Source organism: Corylus avellana, chromosome 7, assembly GCF_965113065.1.
Source record: "Corylus avellana chromosome 7, dhCorAvel1.hap1.2, whole genome shotgun sequence".
In the NCBI taxonomy this organism is placed as follows: domain Eukaryota; kingdom Viridiplantae; phylum Streptophyta; class Magnoliopsida; order Fagales; family Betulaceae; genus Corylus; species Corylus avellana.
The window spans coordinates 3,969,339-3,990,025 of NC_142496.1; the positions used below are offsets into that span (position 1 = coordinate 3,969,339).

At 34.8% G+C, this 20,687-nt stretch overlaps 2 protein-coding genes and 1 pseudogene across 2 annotated transcripts; 1 reads left to right on the forward strand and 2 right to left on the reverse strand.

The window, feature by feature from the left end:
* The first annotated feature begins 651 nt into the window (after positions 1 to 651).
* LOC132185995 (U1 spliceosomal RNA) lies at positions 652 to 794 on the forward strand (annotated as a pseudogene).
* Positions 795 to 5,097: 4,303 nt separating this feature from the next.
* On the reverse strand, positions 5,098 to 8,603 carry LOC132184113 (receptor-like protein kinase 7). Its single transcript, XM_059597618.2, has 2 exons — positions 5,869 to 8,603; positions 5,098 to 5,776 (listed from the first exon to the last, which is right to left on the reverse strand). The coding sequence occupies exons 1-2, from the start codon at positions 8,429 to 8,431 to the stop codon at positions 5,376 to 5,378; spliced, it is 2,964 nt and encodes a 987-aa protein (XP_059453601.2). The 5' UTR covers positions 8,432 to 8,603; the 3' UTR covers positions 5,098 to 5,375.
* Positions 8,604 to 18,828: 10,225 nt separating this feature from the next.
* LOC132185436 (uncharacterized) lies at positions 18,829 to 20,544 on the reverse strand. The gene has a single exon (XM_059599210.2). The coding sequence runs from the start codon at positions 20,542 to 20,544 to the stop codon at positions 18,829 to 18,831; it is 1,716 nt and encodes a 571-aa protein (XP_059455193.2).
* Between the last annotated feature and the right edge of the window lie 143 nt (positions 20,545 to 20,687).

Below are 20,687 nucleotides of genomic sequence, written 5' to 3' on the forward strand. Positions count from 1 at the left end.
TGTCAGAAGAACCTCTCAATATATATATATATTGGTTTTCTAGTTTTGGTTGCTGTGAAGTTGTTCTTCAATTTGCTTGAGCAAAACAATGCTACTTATATATTAAATTATTTCCATTGCTAGTTTTATTGTTAATTAGCATTTAATATATATAGAATTCTTACACCTTCTTTCTTGAGATTTAGCAAGAGATTTAAGTGGTCGGAGGCTTGTGATATTTAGCAGTTGGTGGTTGCTATCAAACCGGTAGTAGCTTCAAGTCATTTTCACCAAGTAGACATAAAATAACCTCTTCTAGAACAAGCTTTGTTAATAGTTACTCTAAATTACATCATCAGTAATGTTTTCATTGATCCAATAATTAGATAGATGCTTATGAGTCGGTCAAGAGCAGGATTTGAAAGAAAGAAATTCTATTCTCGCATGCCAAATAAGAATCGGTACACGAAGTAACCCCTCCTTAAAGGGTTCCTAGTCAAAAAAAAAAAAAAAAAAAAAAAAACTACTGAGCATCATCTTCCAAATACTTAACCAAAAGATGCAGAGAAGATCACGATGCTGACGACACTGTTGTCCCCCATGGAAAAGAAGCAAGGAGAAGAAGAAGGCTGAGGTGCTACCATATAAAGAGAAACACGAGCCACGGAGAAGATACATACCTGGACAGGGTCTATGGTAATCAAGAAGGCCCATGGCCTAGGCCTGTGACTTCCATGGGGCCTAAGGTCTGCCCACGTGGCAGAGCCTAAGTCATAATTTGTGGTTGTGGGGGCCTGCGTTCACGCGGCCCCCGGCCCCCGTTCCAAAACAAGCCAAATATTTTGGGCTTTAACACATTTTTCTGGGGGTCTTTTGAGTAATTTTGGGTTCTTCAATCTTTAGTGAAATGGGTGGTTCTTGCAGGTTTTCTTCCTTCACTGTGGTTTTGTTCTCAGCTGGATGCAGTTGAAAAATAAGAGAAGGGTTTTTATTATGAGAGTGGAATAAATAAATAAAAGACATAAGATTAAGGTGGTTCGGCATAAAACTTACATCTACACATTTCTTTTATTGAATGATTTTATTGTACATATATAATAAGCCGTATTATATAGAGGCCGAAGGAGAGAAATGACTCATATTTAATCAAGAGGCTTATTTATATGAGCCAATGACAAATCATTCTCTATACTTGAGCCTATTCTCTAACATTTATAACTCATCTTTTATTCATCTGAATCTATTTATTTCTTATATGAAGACATGAAATTGACAAAAAAATAAACATGAAAGACAATATTTCTCTTTTATTATTGAATCCATACACAAAATCATGCCATTTTGGAAATCTTTTTATATCAAATTATAGAATTTCTAAATTTTCATAGGACCCTTTGGAATTCCTCCCAAAGCCTGTTAGAATAATTTTTTTCTTCTTTATTTTATGGATTGTGTCCTTTCTTTAGCCCTCTAAAAGCAGCCCATTTGTTAAGAAATGTGACATATCCCAGAATTAGCTTGGGCCAAAAGGTACTGTGGGTCTCTGTCGAGTGTCCCTTAATCTCTCTTCTAGTTCTAGATCTTTTTGTCCCTTTAACTCCCAACCAACTGACCAAAAGAGTAGGTAAAATAAATAAATAAATAAATAAATAAAAAACTGACCAAAAGAGAAAGACTTATGAAGCCCTATTATATTCATCATACATGGCTGTTTTTTTTAATTATTATTGGTTGTTGACCAAACAATGGTTCCAATTACGCTCTTGACCGAGTCATAAGCATCTAATAATTGGATCAATGAAAACATTGCTGATTTTCAAAGCTTGTTCTAGAAGAGGTTATTTAATGTGTACTTGGAGAAAATGGAATGAAGCTACAATTGTGATGGCAAACAACAACAGCCTCTTAAATTTCTTGGTATCTCAAAGAGACGTGTTATACATTCTTCTATAGTATTTATTTATTATTTTTTTTTTCTTTTCAAAATTATTATTGAATCTGTGAGGTTAAGGAAGAAGTGGCTTAGATCCAAACCAAAACCAAATATATCCGTTTTATTATCTAGAAACTTAGACCTTCTCCCCGATTGTGGGAACCGGAAAGGACCCACTTGTAGTTGTGTTTTTTTATATGTATGTATTGTATTTTTGTTTATGTTTCCTTCTATTTGTTTTTCATCTATTTTAAAAAATAATTATGTTGCCATATGGAGCACCAAAGGAAGCATTTTTCAGCACAAAGAAGTGCTACACATTCTCCTCTTATTATGCTTTTATTTTTTATTTTTTAAAATTATTATTAAATGGACTTCTTTTTTTTTTTGTCTTTTCTTCTCGAAGCACCTTGTTTTTCTTTGGACTGCTTACCACCAACTGAAGTAGAAGTAGCCCACAGTGTCGGTGACTATAGAAAAAGAGAGCAGCCGGGCCACTCCAGGCCATTGACTTGTAGCATTTACTTTAGAGTAAGAAAACTACTTGCAAAAGCCAAAAAAAAGAAAAAAAAAGAAGAGAGATTTGTATGCAAACAAAAAGGACAAATGGAGTAGCCTTGCACCATGCAAGAACAAACAAGTCCTTATTTGGATGAACTCAATCAATGGGCTATACTCATATATTAACAAAATATTCGATAGAAAAATCATATTAATTGAACGGTTGATATAGTTTGGTTTATCTTAAGATATCCTAACATCCTGATATGAAAAATGCTACGGATTTTTTGGATGTTCTTTTGGTCCTACGTAGAGGTGGCAAAAGGTCCTACGTAGAGGTGGCAAAACGGGTTGACAGGTCAACCCGTTTAAGACCCGTGATCCGTTTAAGGTAAACTCAAATATGACCCGTTTAGCTAACGGGTCGGCCTCACTAAACTCGAACACGACATGACAATTTCATGGGTCATCTAACACGACCTGCTTAACCCATTTAGCTTAGAAAGTGATTTTTTTTTAAAAAAAAAATAAATAAATAAATAAAAGTGATGAGTCGGGTCATAAATGGGTCAATTGACCCATTTATGACCCAAATCCATTAAGGATAAACAAAAAAAAAATTTAGAAAAACTAAATGGGTGTAACAGGTCACCCACGGGTGGCTCGCGGGTTGACCTATTAAGAAAAACATAACGGGTTATAAACGGGTCGACCCATTTATGACCCAAACCCATTTAGGGTAAATCCAAACCTGCTAATTTCGTGTCGTATTCGTGTCAAGTTGTCGATTCGTGTCAAAATTATCAGTCTTAGTCCAACGTGAACATTATTTTCTAAAAAAAAAAAAAAAAAAAACTTATTCCACCTATCCCTAAGAAAAAAAAAAGAAGCAAAAAATAATATTTACGTAGCATTCATTATATAATAACATCTCTATCTAAAATTTAATAGGTTGAAAATCTAGAATAGGATCCTCATTAAATTATTTTATGATTCAATTTTTTTTTTTTTAAATGGATATGATTTTGATAAAATTTGTCAAACTCTAATCAAGTTTAAGGTGACTTTGAGGTGTAAACCTCAAAGTCACGTTAAACTCGATCTCCCACTTCGATCGTGCTTTTTCATAGTGACCCACAATACAAAATAAAAAATATTAATAAAAGCAATAAATTAGAAATAATTACGTGGAGGCCCGCCCATTAACTTTATTTATACAAAGTGTCGTGTGGTGGAGAGAGTCGGTTGGTTGAGCACGGAAGCGTCAAGCCGCCGAAGCTGACTTGATGTGTCTAATTACGAGGTCGAGAAACCACGTGGTTAGTAGGTTGTTAGGATAGTGCGAACCAGAGATTCGACAACTCGCACGCGCCTCATCACGCCCTTCAGAGAAGATTGCCTCCTCTAATCATTTGAAGTCTCTAATCCCAAGACCCACCGTGTGAAACATTTTCAATTTTCCACCGCTCTGTTGCCCGGCCACAGGCAGGTGGGCCGTGGCCCACAGTATGCATTATGTGCAAGAAATAAACAAATTTTAGAATTACCTTCTAGAATTTTTCCCACATTTCCTTCTTTAAATTTTGAGATTACCATATTTTATTGCATAAATTGTGTGTTTCCAAGGGGTAAGTCAATTGTCTGGAGATCACATCTCATGAAACGGAAGTCACTAGTTTAAATATCTTATTGTGGACATGTAAAAGAAAAAAAAATTGAATAATTAATTATCAAATATTTTAGAAAAGTGAAGCTCATGGTATTTGTTTGTAATGAACAACGTTTTTCTCTAAAATGGGGTGGAAGAATTTTTTTTTTATCAAATTTATAAAATCATTACGGGTCTTTAATACTTGAGAAACATATATATATATAAAAAAATTTCAACGTCTTTATCTCTTCATTGGAGTCCTTCTGTGGTGGTTGAACCAATAAAATAATTTCTTCTTTCATTGATCAACAATGGTCTTTTAATTTTGTTAGAAAGGTTCAAATCAAAAAAACTGATGTTAACAGATCCATTCAAATACTGTTAGATGTAATCAAGATTAATGGTATCATTTTCTACTCGAGCTGGTTTAGATACATTCTCCAAAAGCCATTTGTGAGGAAGATCAATTTCATCCAAGCGAATCATTTTAGGAGTATGTATATTTTATATATATAATACTTTTTATGAAGATAATATGCAAAAAAAAAAAAAAAAAAAAAAAAAAAAAAAAAAGGAAACTTATTGGTCTATGGTTAGGACAAAGTTTTTCTCGAAATTTAAAAGTGAGAGTAAAAATTAAAAGTGAAAGTAAAAATTACATGTTTTAAGGACAAATATCGATTTAACAGGCTAAATTAAAAAATTTCTTAAAAAAAATAATCAGAAAAGCAAGTAGGGTCTCAACTCTCCTCCTAATATTATTCTTGTCTTCTTTATTTCTTTCTTTTCCATTTTTTTTTTTTTTTTTTTGGTTCATCTTTCCCAGGAGAGGACAAATAACTCATTCTGTCAATTATTGGAGAGCAAGCATGGTTAGGAGTTCGTAGGAAATTGCAGGCTGGCATGAGTCTTTTGGTTTTCTTTGATAAAATCTGAGTTCCATTTCTGGGTACTGTTTCCTCCTCTTTGCTGCCACAAATGATCAAGTGTAGAGGGAATTATTTGCTGTGAGAAAAGAATAAATCCCAAAAGCAAAGGATAATGAGCATGAAATATATTTCATTTTTTCCCTGCAAATATATGCTGCATTCTTGGGAAGCGGCAATTGGGAAGAGAAAGTAAACATATATGGATTCAATTGCTTAAAGGGAACCGCCCATCACCCTCATTTTTGATTCCTCTATGTTACAGAACACAAAAATCTAGAGGCTTTTTATCACTGATATCTACAAATAACCTCAGCTCTCATCTATTATTACACAATAATGCTATGTTACACCTCGCAGGACAATGGAGATCATGACCAAAAACTTAAAGGTCTGGACTTGTTTTCTCAGTACCCTTCACTTCATTTCTCTTACTAGCACCATCTTTGCCAATGGCGATTCCGACCAATTTATATGGCGCGGCTTCCTCAAGCATTTGGACTACGGTTCTCATCGTTGGCCTAAGTGCCGGAAGCGCTGCTGTGCAGAGAATTGCAATTTTCAGTACCTTGATTGCATCTTCCTTGAAAGCCTCTGGAATTCTTGAGTCCACCACACTTAGTATGCTCTCTCTGTCCTTCAACTTGCTGCAAATCCAACTCACTATGTCCTTGTTCTCCCCGTACTCCGGCTCGATCGGTTTTTTTCCGGTCACTAGCTCCATCAGCACAACACCAAAACTATACACATCACTCTTCTCATTTACTTTGTATGTATACCCATATTCTGCAGTATCAACAAATTCAAAGAAAAATTCATTAACTTTATCAAAGAATCAAAGAAAAAAGACAAAGTAAGGAATCTGATAATTCACTAACCAGGAGCAATATAGCCGTGTGTTCCAGCAATGACATGGGTGGAATCTCTGCCGCCATTGGCCTGAACAATCTTAGCAAGCCCAAAATCAGCAATCCTTGGCTTCAAAAACTCATCCAGCAAAATATTACTGGACTTGACATCCCGGTGAATCACCGGCCTCTCATACCCATGATGCAAATACTCCAACCCTTTGGCTCCTCCCACCGCAATCTCATGCCTCGTCTCCCAATCGAGCTCCGTCTTCCGGCACGAATGCAGCTGATCCCACAAGCTCCCATTCGGTAAAAACTCATACACCAACAAGCTCGAGTCCTCGCTGGTGATGCTGCAATACAGTTTCACCACATTCACATGCCTTATGGAGCTCAGAGTCTGCACCTCGGAATCAAATTCCTTGGACTTCCCGCCGCGCTTTCCGAGCATCGGCACGGTGGTGCTCCGGCCAGTACCTCTGGAATCAGCGTTCCATATGTGCTTCACAGCAAGCTCTTTACCGTTAGCGAGCACCACCTTGTACACGTTGCCAGAACCACCTTTTCCAATCAGATTCTCTTGCTTGACAGCATCAAGAATCTCATCCTCCGTGAAGCTCAACACGTGGTAGGACTTCACGTCCCAAGATTCATCCTTCAACGAACGGCTATGATTCTTTTCCCTCTTCTTTAAGTAGAAAGAGTACACCAGAGACGCAATCAATAAAGCAGTACCCACTGCGAAGCAAATGATGAGTGTACGGACTTCCCTGGACATGCCTGAAGCCGAAGGACAACGAGGGAATACGGAGCCGATGATTGAGCTGCATAGGCCTGGATTTGCAGCGAAGCTGCCGTTATACGCTGCGAGTGACAGAGATTGCGGCACGGGACCGGTCAACCTGTTGTGAGACAGATCCAGAAGGCTTAGTCGAAGAGACGAAAAAGTCCCCGGAATTTCACCGGAAAGTTGGTTGTTGGAGAGATTCAGAGCATTAAGAGTCGGTAGAGATCCCAAAGAGGATGGGATTTGACCCGAAAGCGAATTGTTAGCCATGTTTATGTCGGTGAGAGAAACGCCGGTGCTTAACGTATCTGGTATCGAACCAGAGAACTTGTTGTTTTGTAGATGAAGGCTGTTGAGTTGCTTCAATTCACCAACACCGGAAGGGATATTTCCCGAGAACTGATTGTCGTTCAGTTGAATCGATACCAGCGAGGTAGCGCCCGAGATCTCGGCCGGTAATTCACCCGATAAGCGATTGCCTCCGACTAACAACTGCCCAAGAGACTTGGCGTTCTTGATATCGGAGGTAATCGGGCCTTGGATATTATTCGACGAGATATCGAATATGTTCACGTTGGGTAAACCCCAGATTCCGGTGGGAACGGTACCGGAGAGCAAGTTATTGGGGACTCTGAAACGAAGCAGAGTCGAACAATTGGCGTAGTTGGCCGGAATTTCGCCGGTGAATCTGTTGTTAAGCAGCAAAAGCTTCTTCATAGTACCTTGTTTGCACATATCTGGTGGGATTGAACCGGTCAATAAGTTATCGGACACGTCGATGAAATTGAATTCCGCCCAAGATCCAAGCTTCTGAGGCAGAGGACCCGTCAACCTGTTCGAGTACAGAGAGAGGTTCACCAGCTTCTTGAATTCGCCCAACTCGGCAGGAACCTGCCCAGAAAGATTGTTAAAATACAGTTGCAGATTCACCAGGTTGGTCAAGTACCTCAGCTCCGACATATCGCCTTCGAGATAGTTCGTAGAAGCATCAAACATCTCGAGCTTGGTGAGGTTTCTTAAACTCGCAGGAAGTTTTCCTGTGAAGGAGTTGTTGAAGAGCTCGAGCTGCCATAGGTTCACGAGGTTCCCAATCTCTTCTGAAATCTCACCGGTCATGTTATTGTCGGAAAATTCCAAGTTGATTAGCTTCGTGAGTTTTCCAATCCCAGCTGGGATTGGTCCTTGGATGTTGCAATTGGAGAGGTAAAGCCAATCCAGCTTGGTGAGTTGAACGACGACGCTTGGAATTGGACTGGGATTGAAAGGGTTGTCTCCGAGGCTCAGCCTAATGAGACCTGTCATGTTTCGGAGTGAATCCCACGGAAAATTTCCCGAGAATCCACTGTTGTTGAGGTGCAGATACTGTAATCCGGTGAGAGTGGATATGTCTGGAACAGAGCCATTGAAGAAATTGTTTGCCAAGTCCAAATATTGCAATTTCACGCAGTTTTTCAGGTCCTCTGTGATTGGACCGTGCAACTGGTTGATCCCCAAGGATAGCCTTTCCAGCGATTGGAGCTGGCATATGGAATCCAGAGGAACAGTCCCCGTCAAGTTTTTGTTCGAAAGCTCGATTTCTGTGACCAAATTGTTCGAGTCGCAGGTGATTCCGGCGAAATTGCACGGACTGGAGGAGGATTCCCATGAACTGAAAACGTCTGTGGTTGAGCCCTGAAGCGAAGATTTGAGTCTCGTGAGAATTTGGAGCTCGTCGGATTTGACGCCGGAGAGAAGGGAGAGGAAGAAGCAGAGGATATAGAAAGAATGATAGAGGTGTGGCCGGGAAGTGTGTGGCGGCGACATGTCGTGTCGCGGACGGAATGGCAGAGACTTTTGGGAAAAACTAGAGAGAAGATTTGGAAGCTAAGAGTGAGGATAGTGCCATTTTAATTACCTTCTCGAATCAATGTAGAAACCTCTCGTCACTTTATTCACAACGGTTAGTACGGCTGCATCATGAGAACCGTTGCTTTTCAATTTTCTGTTATAATTCCATGAGGTTTATTTATGAATTATGATTGTTAATTAACGTATTTTGCAAACCTACATTATTTTAAGAGAATTACTTTCTCAAAAAACAGGAAAAAAAGAAAAAGAAAAGAGAATTACATTTATATTAATCAACATATATATCTTCTCCGCTAATTTTTCTGTTATTAGCAGGAAAAAAAAAAATATATTCACAGGAGGCCAAGTTTTGTGTTCATAACTTAACAAAATGGACCGACGAGGATTTTCTATAATTTCTTAAATGACATAATTTAGACTATTTTTAAGCATCGAAATACTTGAAAAATACTATCTATTAAAAAGGTGACATGTAATACGTCTGGAATGTAATACGTCATACGTCATTTTTTACGCTTGTAACCTCGTAACTTCGGCTATAATTGCTGCAGAACTTTGCTATGGGTTGTTTGAGTTTTATGCTCGTTTATCAATGAATAAAATTGAACTGTTTTTTTAAAGAAAAAAAAAGGTGGCATGTTATCGAGGTAACTAAAAAAAATTTTTCTCTCAAAATGCTTCCTTTTCATTTTTGCAAAAAATCAAAAGACAATTTTTTACTTAAAGCTTTTTTACAACACAGATGGTAAGAACCTCATAAAAATATACTCAATTTTCAACTAAAACATACCACATTTTTAATAGGTGGCATTTTTTAAACATTTTGAAGCCTAGAAACTGACCAAAATTGTTTAATTTGAGAATCTACGACTATGACTTAAAATTGTAAGAAATCTTAATCTAAAATTAACTGCTATATATATATATATATATATATATATATATATAAAAATTCAAAGCACTTTGATTTTTTTTTTTTTTTTTTTTTTTAAGGAAAAAATCAACTTCACCCTCTAAAGTTTTAAGGATTTTTCAATTTGAATCTCAAAGTTTAAAAATTGGCAATATACCCCCCTAATGTTTCAAAAATTTTCAATTTAAACCTTCCGTTACTAATTTCCGTCAAATTGAACGAAAATCTCTAAAATTACATAATTACCCTCAGGCTTTTTAAAAAAAAAATTCGTCCAATTTAACAGAAATTAGTAACGAAAGGTTTAAATTGAAATTTTTTGAAACATTGGGGGGTACATTGCCAATTTTTAAACTTTGGGGTTTAAATTGAAAAACTCCTAAAACTTCAGGGGTAAAATGATTTTTTTCATTTTTTTTAAAGAAACTTAGACCTATGGTGGGAACTAGGAAGGACCCACTTGTAGTTTTTTTTATTTAATATATATATATATATATATATATATATATTGTAGTTTTGTTTATGCTTCCTTATACTTGTTTTTCATCTATTTTAAAAAAGAAGTATGTTACCATATGGAGCACCAAATGATGGAACGACCTTTTCTTCTTTCTTTTCTTTAATTTTCTTCTGGAAGCACCCTGTTTTTCGTTTTTCCCACCGATTTTTTTCATCACGAGCTATGAGGAAGTAGGCCACCATGTCAGTGTGATTATACAAAAAGAGAGCCGCCCCGAAGGCCATTGACTTGTAACAGTTACTTTAAATAGACCAAGAAAACGATTTGCAAAAGCCAACAAAGATAAAAATAAAAGAAAAAAGATTTTGTGTCGTGAACAAAATGGACAAATGGAGTAGCCTTGCAGCATGAAACAACAAACAAGTCCTTGTTTGGATGAACTCAATTACGCTGCAAAAGAACCCACGGGCCTAAGGGATAAGAGAAAATACAACTATTTATGGGAAAATATTAATTTAATTACTACATATATTCTTAAGATTCACAAATATTCGTTCAACAACCTCAATCAATGGGCTATGATGCCTATACCCATATTATATTAACAAAATATTCGAAAGAAAAATCATATTAATTGAATGGTTGATATAGTTTGGTTTATGTTAGGTTATCCTAATATACTCATATTCATATAATCCTATCTCCATCTAAAATTAATAGGTTGAAAGTCTAGAATAAGATCCTCGAGAGATTATTTTATGATTCACCATTTATTTTGTAAATGAAAATGATTTTTTACGGGTTAAAGTTTTAGAGTAATTATAGAAATTTCTCTTGTGTCGCTTTTGAGTTCATCCAATAATGATATGACTATTAAAATTATCATTTGATCAAAATTTAATAATGATCAATCACAAGCCTAATTGTAATTTTAATAGCCACATCATTCTTGGATGGATTCAAGAAGAGCACAATAGGGATTAATAGCATTACTCAAAGTTTTGTCTACTATTTGAGATTTTGATTATTTGTAGTTGGTTTCTAAGATTTTATTTACAAGAAACCTTCAGAGTAGCAATCTTAGATCTCTAATCTGTCTTTCATTTTTTTTCTTTGGTTTTTTGTTTAGGAGCAAATAACTGACAGATGGCAGAAGAATTATTAGATGTGTGAATGAATTTGTCATTGGTGATAGAGGAAGCGAAAGAGATTGCGATTGCGAATGCTTTTTTGTAGCGGTGATGGAAAAGAGAGGCAATCATTGTCTAGTTTGAAAAGTTAAAATGGATCAAACAATGGACAAAAACATGATTTGTCAGAATATGCTACGAATCTGAAAACTGATTAGGACGGTACATGACATTCATAGAGTTAGATATTAACTAGTTACTCATGTAGTTAGATATGATTGGATTTAATTTCATTATCTTCCCTTAGCTTGTATAACCCATAATGTGGGATATAGCAAAAAAACTTGATAAACAAAGTATAGATTATGTTTGGATGTGAGAAATTTTTAATATATTATTTTGTTAGAGAAACCTCCTTTTTTTTTTTTTTTTTAAAGAATGAAAAAAAAAAAAAAAAATCTCCCATTGCAATCGTGCTTTTTCATGTGACTACAATACAATAAAGATATTAATGACGTGAAGGCCCATTAACTTTGTTTATACAAAAAATGTCGTCTGGTGGGAAGTCGGTTGATGAAGCACGGAAGAATCAAGCCGCCGAAGCTGACTTTCTGTGTCTCACGAGTCGAGAACCCACGTGGTTTAGTGAGGAACCAAAGATCTTACTTAATCCTAGACGCACCACTGAAGCGCGTGCCCAAAAAGATTTGATACATTGAACCTTTTGCAACTCAAGTTGGATCTCGTGTATGAGCCTTTTTATCATACAATTAACCTCTAAATTAGTAATTCGTGTCTATAGAATTGGAAACATAACCAATAATAATAATTTAAAAAAAAAAATCAACAGCTTATTTTACTTTTTGGACATTTTAAAATTTAAGACTCCATTTTTAAAATTTGATAAATTTAAAATTCTGAGTTTGTATTTATGTGAAATTCTAGACCTCTTTTAGGATTTTTTTTTTTTAAATTATCAAATAGGTAATAGAAATGTGTAAAAATACTTTTATGCCTCTCTAATAAAACATTATTCAACTAAAAAAAAGTTTGTACGGTTATTATAGTTTTTTAAAAAAAGATTTAACATGAGAGAGAAAAGGTAAACATAATTTTTTTTGGTATTTAATGTTTTTATTTTGAAAAATAAAATAAAAAACAGAAATAGAATGATTTAATAAACAAAATTTTTTTTTTTTAAAAAAAAAAAATCAACTTCTGGAAGGTTGAGAAATCACGCGCGCGTGATCAGGCAGTGGAAGAGTTTCTGTCTTGTATGATGTAAGATTGGCTTGGAAGGGTGTGAAACATGTTCAATTTCGACACCCCGACAGACAGGTGGGCCACAGTACGCGTGCAAAAAATAAAACAAATTAAGAGTTACCTTCTTCTAGAACTTTAAATTACAGATTATCCTCTACAACTTTAAAATTATCATTAATTCAAATTTAATATTAATTTATACAAATCTAGGAATGATTTTAAAATTACATTAATTAATATATATATATATATAAAAGAAAACGACTTCTAAAATTACTTTATTTTATCACAAAAATTGGCTGTTTTACTGTTTAAGCACATGACGTTGAACAATTCATTTTCAAATATTTTAGAAAAGTGTAGCAATGATATTTGTCCGTTGTGGACAGCTTCTCACAAAAATTGAGTTGAATTTATTTATTTTTAATGTAAGTTATTAAAAATTAGGAAAAATTATATTTTATCTTCCTAAAGTTTGAGGCGGTTTGTAATTCGATTTCTAAAGTTTTAATTTTGGTAATTCACTTCTCCAAAGTTTCAAATTTTTGCAATTTGACTAATTATATCAAAAAATTTTCATATTGCCCATAATTTTTTATTTTTTATAAAAAAAAAATTTGGGGTGGCCGTTGCCACCCCTTTGGCCATTTGGCCATTTTTGCACCCCCAAATTTGTTCTTTTATATATATATATATATATATATATATATATAAAATAAAATAAAAAAATAATAAAAATTAGGGGCAATATGGGAATTTTGGAATAATATTGGTCGAATTGCAAAAATTTGAAACTTTAGGGGGTGGATTGTCAAAATTGAAACTTTGGAAGTCGAATTGCAAATCGCCCCAAACTTTGGGAGGTAAAGTGTAATTTTTCCTAAAAATTATATATTTTCACATGCTCAAAAGACTCATGAGAATTTTATAAACTGGTTTTTTTTAAAAAAAAAAAAATCCCAATTTAAAGGGAAACTTTATGCATAACATTTTTTTGAAGATAATATGCAAAAATAGGGATTTCAACTCTCCTCCTAATATTATTACGTACTCTTGTCATCTTTATTTATTTCTTTTCCATTTTATTTTAAATTTTTAAATTTTTTTTGGTTCCTCTTTCCTGCTGGGAGAGGACAAATAACGCATTCTGTGAATTATTGGAGAGCAAGGATGGTTAGGACTTGGTAGGAAATTGCAGGCTGGCATATGCCATTAACAACCAACAATCCCTTTTGTTTTTCTTTCATGTTCTCTTTCTCTTTCTCTCCCACAAAAACAAATAAGCCTGAGGAATCAAACAACAGATAGACTTAGATTTTCTACACTAATGGAAGCAAGCTAGAGAGAATGGCGGTGGGAGGATAATATAATTCACACAAATCAGACAATAACATAGTTTTCTGGTGGATGCAAACAAGAAAGATGATGTTGGAATTAATGAAATATTATTGGAGACATCATCTCAACACCATTCAATATGTGTAGCCATGAACATGACTTTAAGGCAACCTCTTTGAATTTTGACATTTGGCCACCGCATGTCATGCGAGAAGCTTATGAAGAAGACAAAGGCTACAAAGAAAATCACCTCTGATCTTTAAGTTAGTAAATAAAAGAAGAAAATGACAGATCGTACGTAAGAGCCAAGTGCGTATGCACCAAGTGAAGTCACCTCCATCTCGAGCCAAGACAAGTTATGAGCTTAGGCCGTGAGCCTATCATCAACTTGTCACAGCCAAAATGACTTGAGTCCCTCCAATGACTTATGGGTTTCGTGGGCGTCATGCCCAATGGGACCTTTAGGTACTGGCCTCATGGGTCCTCGGAAACTTAATTAATACTACGCAAAGATTGCAAGACTATCGGAACCAAGCTTTAATGTAATTTCTCAATCACTAACTTTGTATTGGGTATATTAGTTTGTTAATGTATTTTAAGGGTATTTTGTATTTTGAGTTGTTTGTTAATGTATTTATAAATGAAAAATCATAATGCCGAATATTCATGATTTTTTTTTGCCAAGGCCAATAAGGTCTTAACCTTTTAGGCTTCCTTTTGGTTTTTTTTTTTTTTTGATGAAGCAGCCTCTTAGCCTTATTAGGTGTCCTAGATCGAATATGGCCAGTCTGAAGCATTATAGGTATAAAAATAATGTTTAAAGTGGAAGAAAAAGTGAAGAAGAAACAGAAAGTAGAAGCCATGATAGGTGTAAAAAGGATCTGGGAGGTGATACACAAGTGTTTCTCAATAAAAAATAAATTAGAAAAAAGGCCCACTCGAAGTATCTTGATGACCCTATTATCAAATCTCCCATGATAGGAAGAAGACAAATTCATAAAAGAGTTGAAATCATGTGCTTAATTAAAGGACAAATTAATAATAGGTGCTCTGTGATTCACCTTCTTTTTCTACCTCGTTTCCACTGCAGTACAACAAGGTTTATCCGTACTATTTGAGTTTCATGTAAGATATTTTGATTTAGTACCCATTTTGTTTGGTGGTTTACAAAAAAAAAAAAAAAAAAAAACAGATTTCAAAGCAATAATTTTTAAAATCGCAATTAGTTATTTAGTAAAATTACTATTTGGTTGAATCCTTAAAAACGTTTTTAATTTTTTTCTTTATCAAACATGTACTTTTATCTTCAAACGAACTTTTTGAGTGTTAAACATACTTATAGGCTTATCAAACGCACGCCCAAACAAGTCCCTAAGTGTTGGACATGATAGATGGTGGAAATAAGTGTCAATATGAGCTTCCATCATGCATGGTGGAGTCAACAAGTATGGAGAAGTCTAATTTTTTTATTCTAGTCTTATATCCATAATAAAGTGGTATGGCTCAATTGTTGGGAGACAGGACTTATGAGCACCATTATAAGAAAAAGATGACGGTCATTCTAAGTCTAAATTATTTGCGCTTTTTGTCATGGATGGAATCATGGGGTCGGGAAATTAGGTTTAATTTCTATCAAAATTAGGTTTGACTCTTCGTTTATGATTTGATCCCGATGAAAAAAAAAAAAAAAAAAAAAATCTGAATTCCATTTAGGGGTACTGTTTCCTCTTCTTTGCTGCAACATATGATCCAGTGAAGAGGGAATTATTTGTTGTGAGAAAAGAATATATCCCAAAAGCAAAGGATAATGTAGGCAACTTCCTAATAAAGTTCCAAAGTAGAGATGGCAATGTTGGAGGGTACTCCTATGCTAGAGCCACTCATAAGTAAGTTTAGTGAGAAATATCTCCACTACTGGTAAGAGCCCACATGGTTTGATCTTTTGCTATGGATAAAGATAAAGGTACTTCTTTAATTTCTTTTACCAATAATTGGGGGGCAGATAATTAAGATGGACTGCATCCAAGCACTTTTTTCTTTCTTCTTTTTGTTTTCTTTATCTAAAACAAAAATCTTAACAAAACACCCGTAAAAAAACGTTCAAAACTGCTTTCATTTTTATCTCACGTTGGAACGTTTTTTTTCAAACAAAATACATTATATAAAGATCATTAACAAACGGATAATACTACTAACCATTACATTATTGATATAAAGCAGAAAAGGGTGAGTAAGAAAGTTCTCAAGCAAGCATTTTTCCAAAGCTTGTCTAGAAGCTTTGATCTAGGGGTTTGATTGTGACTAGAAAGAATACTTTTGGGAAAATAAACTTTCGCCCCGTAGTTAACACTACATTTTTCATTTACACCTTCAAACTTTACAAAGTGATATTGGGGCTCTCATACTATCATCACGTGTTAAGTTAGACACTTTTTTTTTCGTTTTTCTATGCAAAATACTCTTGAAGTTATTAAAAAAAAAAAAAAAAAAAACATTTGAAAAGAAAAATTAAGGGGACTAATATGAAAAATGCGAACCCTTTTTGGTATTTTCAGTTTGTCTTCCTTCTTTGTTTAATTTTTTAATATATATATATATATATATATATATATTTTCAAATGGTTAGATTTTATAAAAGTGTCTAATTTGACATACAGTAATAATATAGGGTCACAACGTAAATTAATATCACTTTTTAAAATTTTAAAAACGTAAATAAAAATGTAATGATAATTGAAGGACTAAAGTTACAATTTTTAATGTTGTTCAAAAGCACTCATTTTCTAAGTGGTTTTTTTGACTGGTTAGCAGGTAAAGGAAGACCCTAGAAACACATGTTTTTATTTTTTCTTTTTTTTTTCTTTTTCTTTTCTTATAAATAAAATACAATAATATTTAGTTGAGTAATGTTAGAGACCATTTTTTATCCTCTTTTTATCCTCTTAAAGTTGATGTGGTTTTCAAAATCACCATTAGATCAAAATTCAAGTATGATTCATCTAAAATTTAATGGTGATTTTAAAAGCCACATCAACTTTAAGAGGATAAAAAGAAAGATAAAAATATGATCTCTAGTATTATTCTATTTAGTTGCTGCTAGCCAAAACTATGTGCTCCATTGTTTGAAAAAACATCTCAATTGGAAGGGTTGTGGTAGATGCCAGTGTCCGGAAGTGATAGAAAGGGACACAAGAACTATTGCTTTGTTTTTTTAAGCCAAATTATCAGACATTAGAGAACATGGTGCATTGTTTCTGGTCAATTTGAATGAGTTTTATATGTATCTTTGACCAAACAACTTCTATTTTATGATCTCTGCCAGTGCATGTTCGATCGTTATCTTATTGTTGAATAGGTGGATTTCTTCTAATTGCGATGGGTTTTATTAATGACTTGTTTGTTAATTGTCTATTTATATATAGAGGTAAAAAGGCAGTTACAATTAGTAGTTATTGGCGAAAACCTTAAAAATAAAAAAATTAAAATTAAAACAAAAAACCAAAACCACATCGTTTTTATGATAACACGATAATACCCTACCACATAGGACATCATTTCTAAAATTTTTATATATATTTAAATATAAAAAGGAGGTCATATATATATATCGGTTTTGAAAAAATTTAAAAACTACTAACTATAACCGTCTTCAAAAGTGCTTAGCGGGTGGAATAACTGTCCACCTTTTCATCCCTACTTATACATAGCCAAGGAAACCTAATTAACTTCCAAAACAAACATTCAAGCACAACTATATTGTGATAGGAATTTGTAGTACTTGTATCTTAGTAAATCACCCCATATATTAAAAGTTTAAATTGGTAGAAAATATAAATTTAATCATCTAATTAATATTTTAACACTCTTCATTATGTGTCTCTTTCTCACGTGAAATAGTTAACTAAAAAAAAAAAAAGTAAACTATATTATCTTGGTTAGAACTCTCCATGAATAAGTTAGACATATTGTTAAATATTTAATTGAAAATGAGACATAAACTATGGAGTCATGTTTCAAACTCATTGTCCTTCCTTTAATACTATGTTAAACTCCCTTTCAAAAAAATAAAAAAAAATTACAAAAATTACTATGTTAAAGTCAACAAGCGAAGCCCAACACGTAAAATATATAACTAAAAATAGAAGGTAAACTATGAAGTCATTGTTCAAATTAGAGAATGATTGCAAAATGAGTGTTTACTCAGGAATTTATTATACATTTACCCATATTTTAGTTAAATGCTCAATTTAATTAGATTCATTGTTGCATCTTTGTTTAATATATTCAGATTCTATATTATATTATTTCCAATTACTTGTAATCATATTGTTAATGATTAGTAGTATATATCATATTTTTATCTCATTTTGTAGACGTGCAGTCAATAAGCTATTGTTTCTTTTTTAAAAAAAAATAAATTAAATGACTAATTGACATTGTCACATCATAAAACTAGGATAATAGTGTGGTATATAATATTTATCAATCTTCATTTAGTGACAGTTAAATCTCTACAAAGTATTATAAGTTCTTATGAAAGAAAATCATATACATTCTCTTTGTGGTTAACCTTAAAGATGTTTCTATAATCACTCGTTTGGTTCTTATAAGAACATTAAAATTTCACTAAGAAGCAAAAAAGAGAACAGACTTATTCCTCTAGCAAATTAAGCAACCAAAGCTTGTATGAGAATCTTTTGGATAACAAAGAGTAACGCTACATATCACACTACTATTACATCACTATCATATTATACAGATATGATGTTGTCAATTCACTCTTAGATAAGTCATTGTAAAAAATAATAATAATAAAAAAAAATCTAATAGTATGTCAGCATAGTGGAATAGTGGTATGATATATGCCATTACTCAATAACAAATCTTAACGATATGTTGACCAAATGGAGGAGGGGATTGATTTTGTGGAATGAAGAAAGGAAATATCAATAAAGAAGATGTAGTTCTATGAACATTTATCTTTTGGACATGGGACATGATCAAAACAAAACAAAAAAATATTCAAGCTCGATCTGTTAATGCTTTTTAAAGAGTGTGGTGTTTTTTTTTTAAAAAAAATACATATATATATTTTGATGGAACATAAAAGTAAAAATAATTTTAAATATTTTATATTCTAAGTTGTTTATTAATATTTTTATTTTGAAAACAAAAGGGAAAAGGAGGGTAACAAACAGTCATTCAGTTTTATGTTCTTAATATACAATCCAGGAAAGTAACTGTTAGACTAAGAATGCGGCACGGGGCCGGTGAAATTGTTGTGAGATAGGTCGAGAAGGTTTAGCCGGAGGGACGAAAAGATCTTCGGAACCTCACCGGAAAGTTGGTTGTAGGACAGATTTAGATATTTAAGAGTCGGTAGAGATCCCAAAGAAGATGGGAGTTCGCCGGAAAGCGAGTTGTTAGCCATATTTATGTCAGTGAGGGAGTCACAAGAGCCTAATGCCTCTGGTATTGAATCGGACAATTTGTTATTCTGCAAATGAAGATTGCCCAATTGCTTCAAGTCACCAATACTAGAAGGAATGTTTCCCGAGAATTGATTGTCGTTGAGTTCAATGGCGACCAGCGACGTAGCGCCCGAGATCTCGGCTGGTAATTGACCCGATAAGCGATTGTTTCCGACAAACAATTGCCCGAGAGACTTCGCGTTCTTGATATCGGGGGTAATCGGGCCTTGGATATTATTCGACGTGATATCGATTATGTTCGCGTTTGGTAATCCCCAGATTCCAGCGGGAACGGTACCAGAGAGCAAGTTATTGGGGACTCTGAAACGAATCAGAGTCGAACAGGTGGCGTAGTTGGCCGGAATTTCGCCGGTGAATCTGTTGTTGAGCACCAAAAGCTTCTTCATCGTACCTTGCTTGCACATATCTGGCGGGATTGGACCGGTCAAGAAATTATCGGACACGTCGATGAAATCGAATTTTGCCCATGACCCAATCTTCTGAGGCAGAGGACCCGTCAACTTGTTCTCATACAGAGAGAGGTTCACCAGCTTCTTGAACTCGCCCAATTCGGCCGGCAGTTGCCCAGTAAGGTTGTTTTTATACAATTGCAGGCTCACCAGGTTGGTCGAGAACCTCAGATTCGACAGATCGCCTTCGAGATGGTTCTTAGAAGCATCAAAATTCTCGAGCTTCTTGAGGTTTCTGAAGCTCGCAGGAAGTTTTCCTGTGAACGAGTTATTGTAGAGCTCGAGCTGCCATAGGTTCACGAGGTTCCCAATCTCTGTCGGAATCTCTCCGGTCATGTTATTGTCGGCAAACTCCAAGTTGATGAGCCCGATGAGCGTTCCAATCCCAGCTGGGATTGTTCCTTGGATGTTGCAATTCGAGAGGTAAAGCCAATCGAGCTTGGTGAGCTGAACGACATCGTTTGGAATTGGACTGGGACTCAATGGGTTGTCTCCAAGGCTCAGCCGGATAAGACCCTTCATGTTTTGAAGCGATTTCCATGGGAAACTGCCGGAGAATCCACTGTTGTTCAGGTGCAAATACTGTAATTCGCTGAGAGATGATATGTCTGGAACAGGGCCAGTGAAGAAATTGTTTGCCAAGTCCAAGTAATGCAATTTCACGCATTTGTTCAAGTCCTGCGTGATCGGACCATTCAAAAGGTTGAACCCAAAGGAGAGCTTTTCCAGCGATTGGAGCTGGCATATGGAATCCAGAGGAAGAGTCCCCGTCAAGTTTTGGTTCGAAAGCTCGATTTCTCTAACGGAACCGTCTGCGTTGCAGGTGATTCCGGCAAAATGGCAAACGGAAGAATTGGTGGGTACCCATGTGCTGAAGACGCCGGTGTTTGATTGTTGGAGCGCGGATTTTAGTTTCAGGAGAATTTGAAGCTCGTCGGATCGGACACTGGAGAGGAGGGACAAGAAAGAAAGGAGACAGAGAGAAGAATAGAGGTGTTGGCGGGAAGCACGGGCCGACGACATGTCGTGTGATGGATGGGATAGATGGCTTTTCTAGATCTGTGGGTCCCTCTATTTAAATAGTGCCAATTTTAATTTACTAGAATGGCGGGAAGCCACATGTTTTTAAAATCCATATTATTTAAGAAAAAGTCAATTCTTAATAC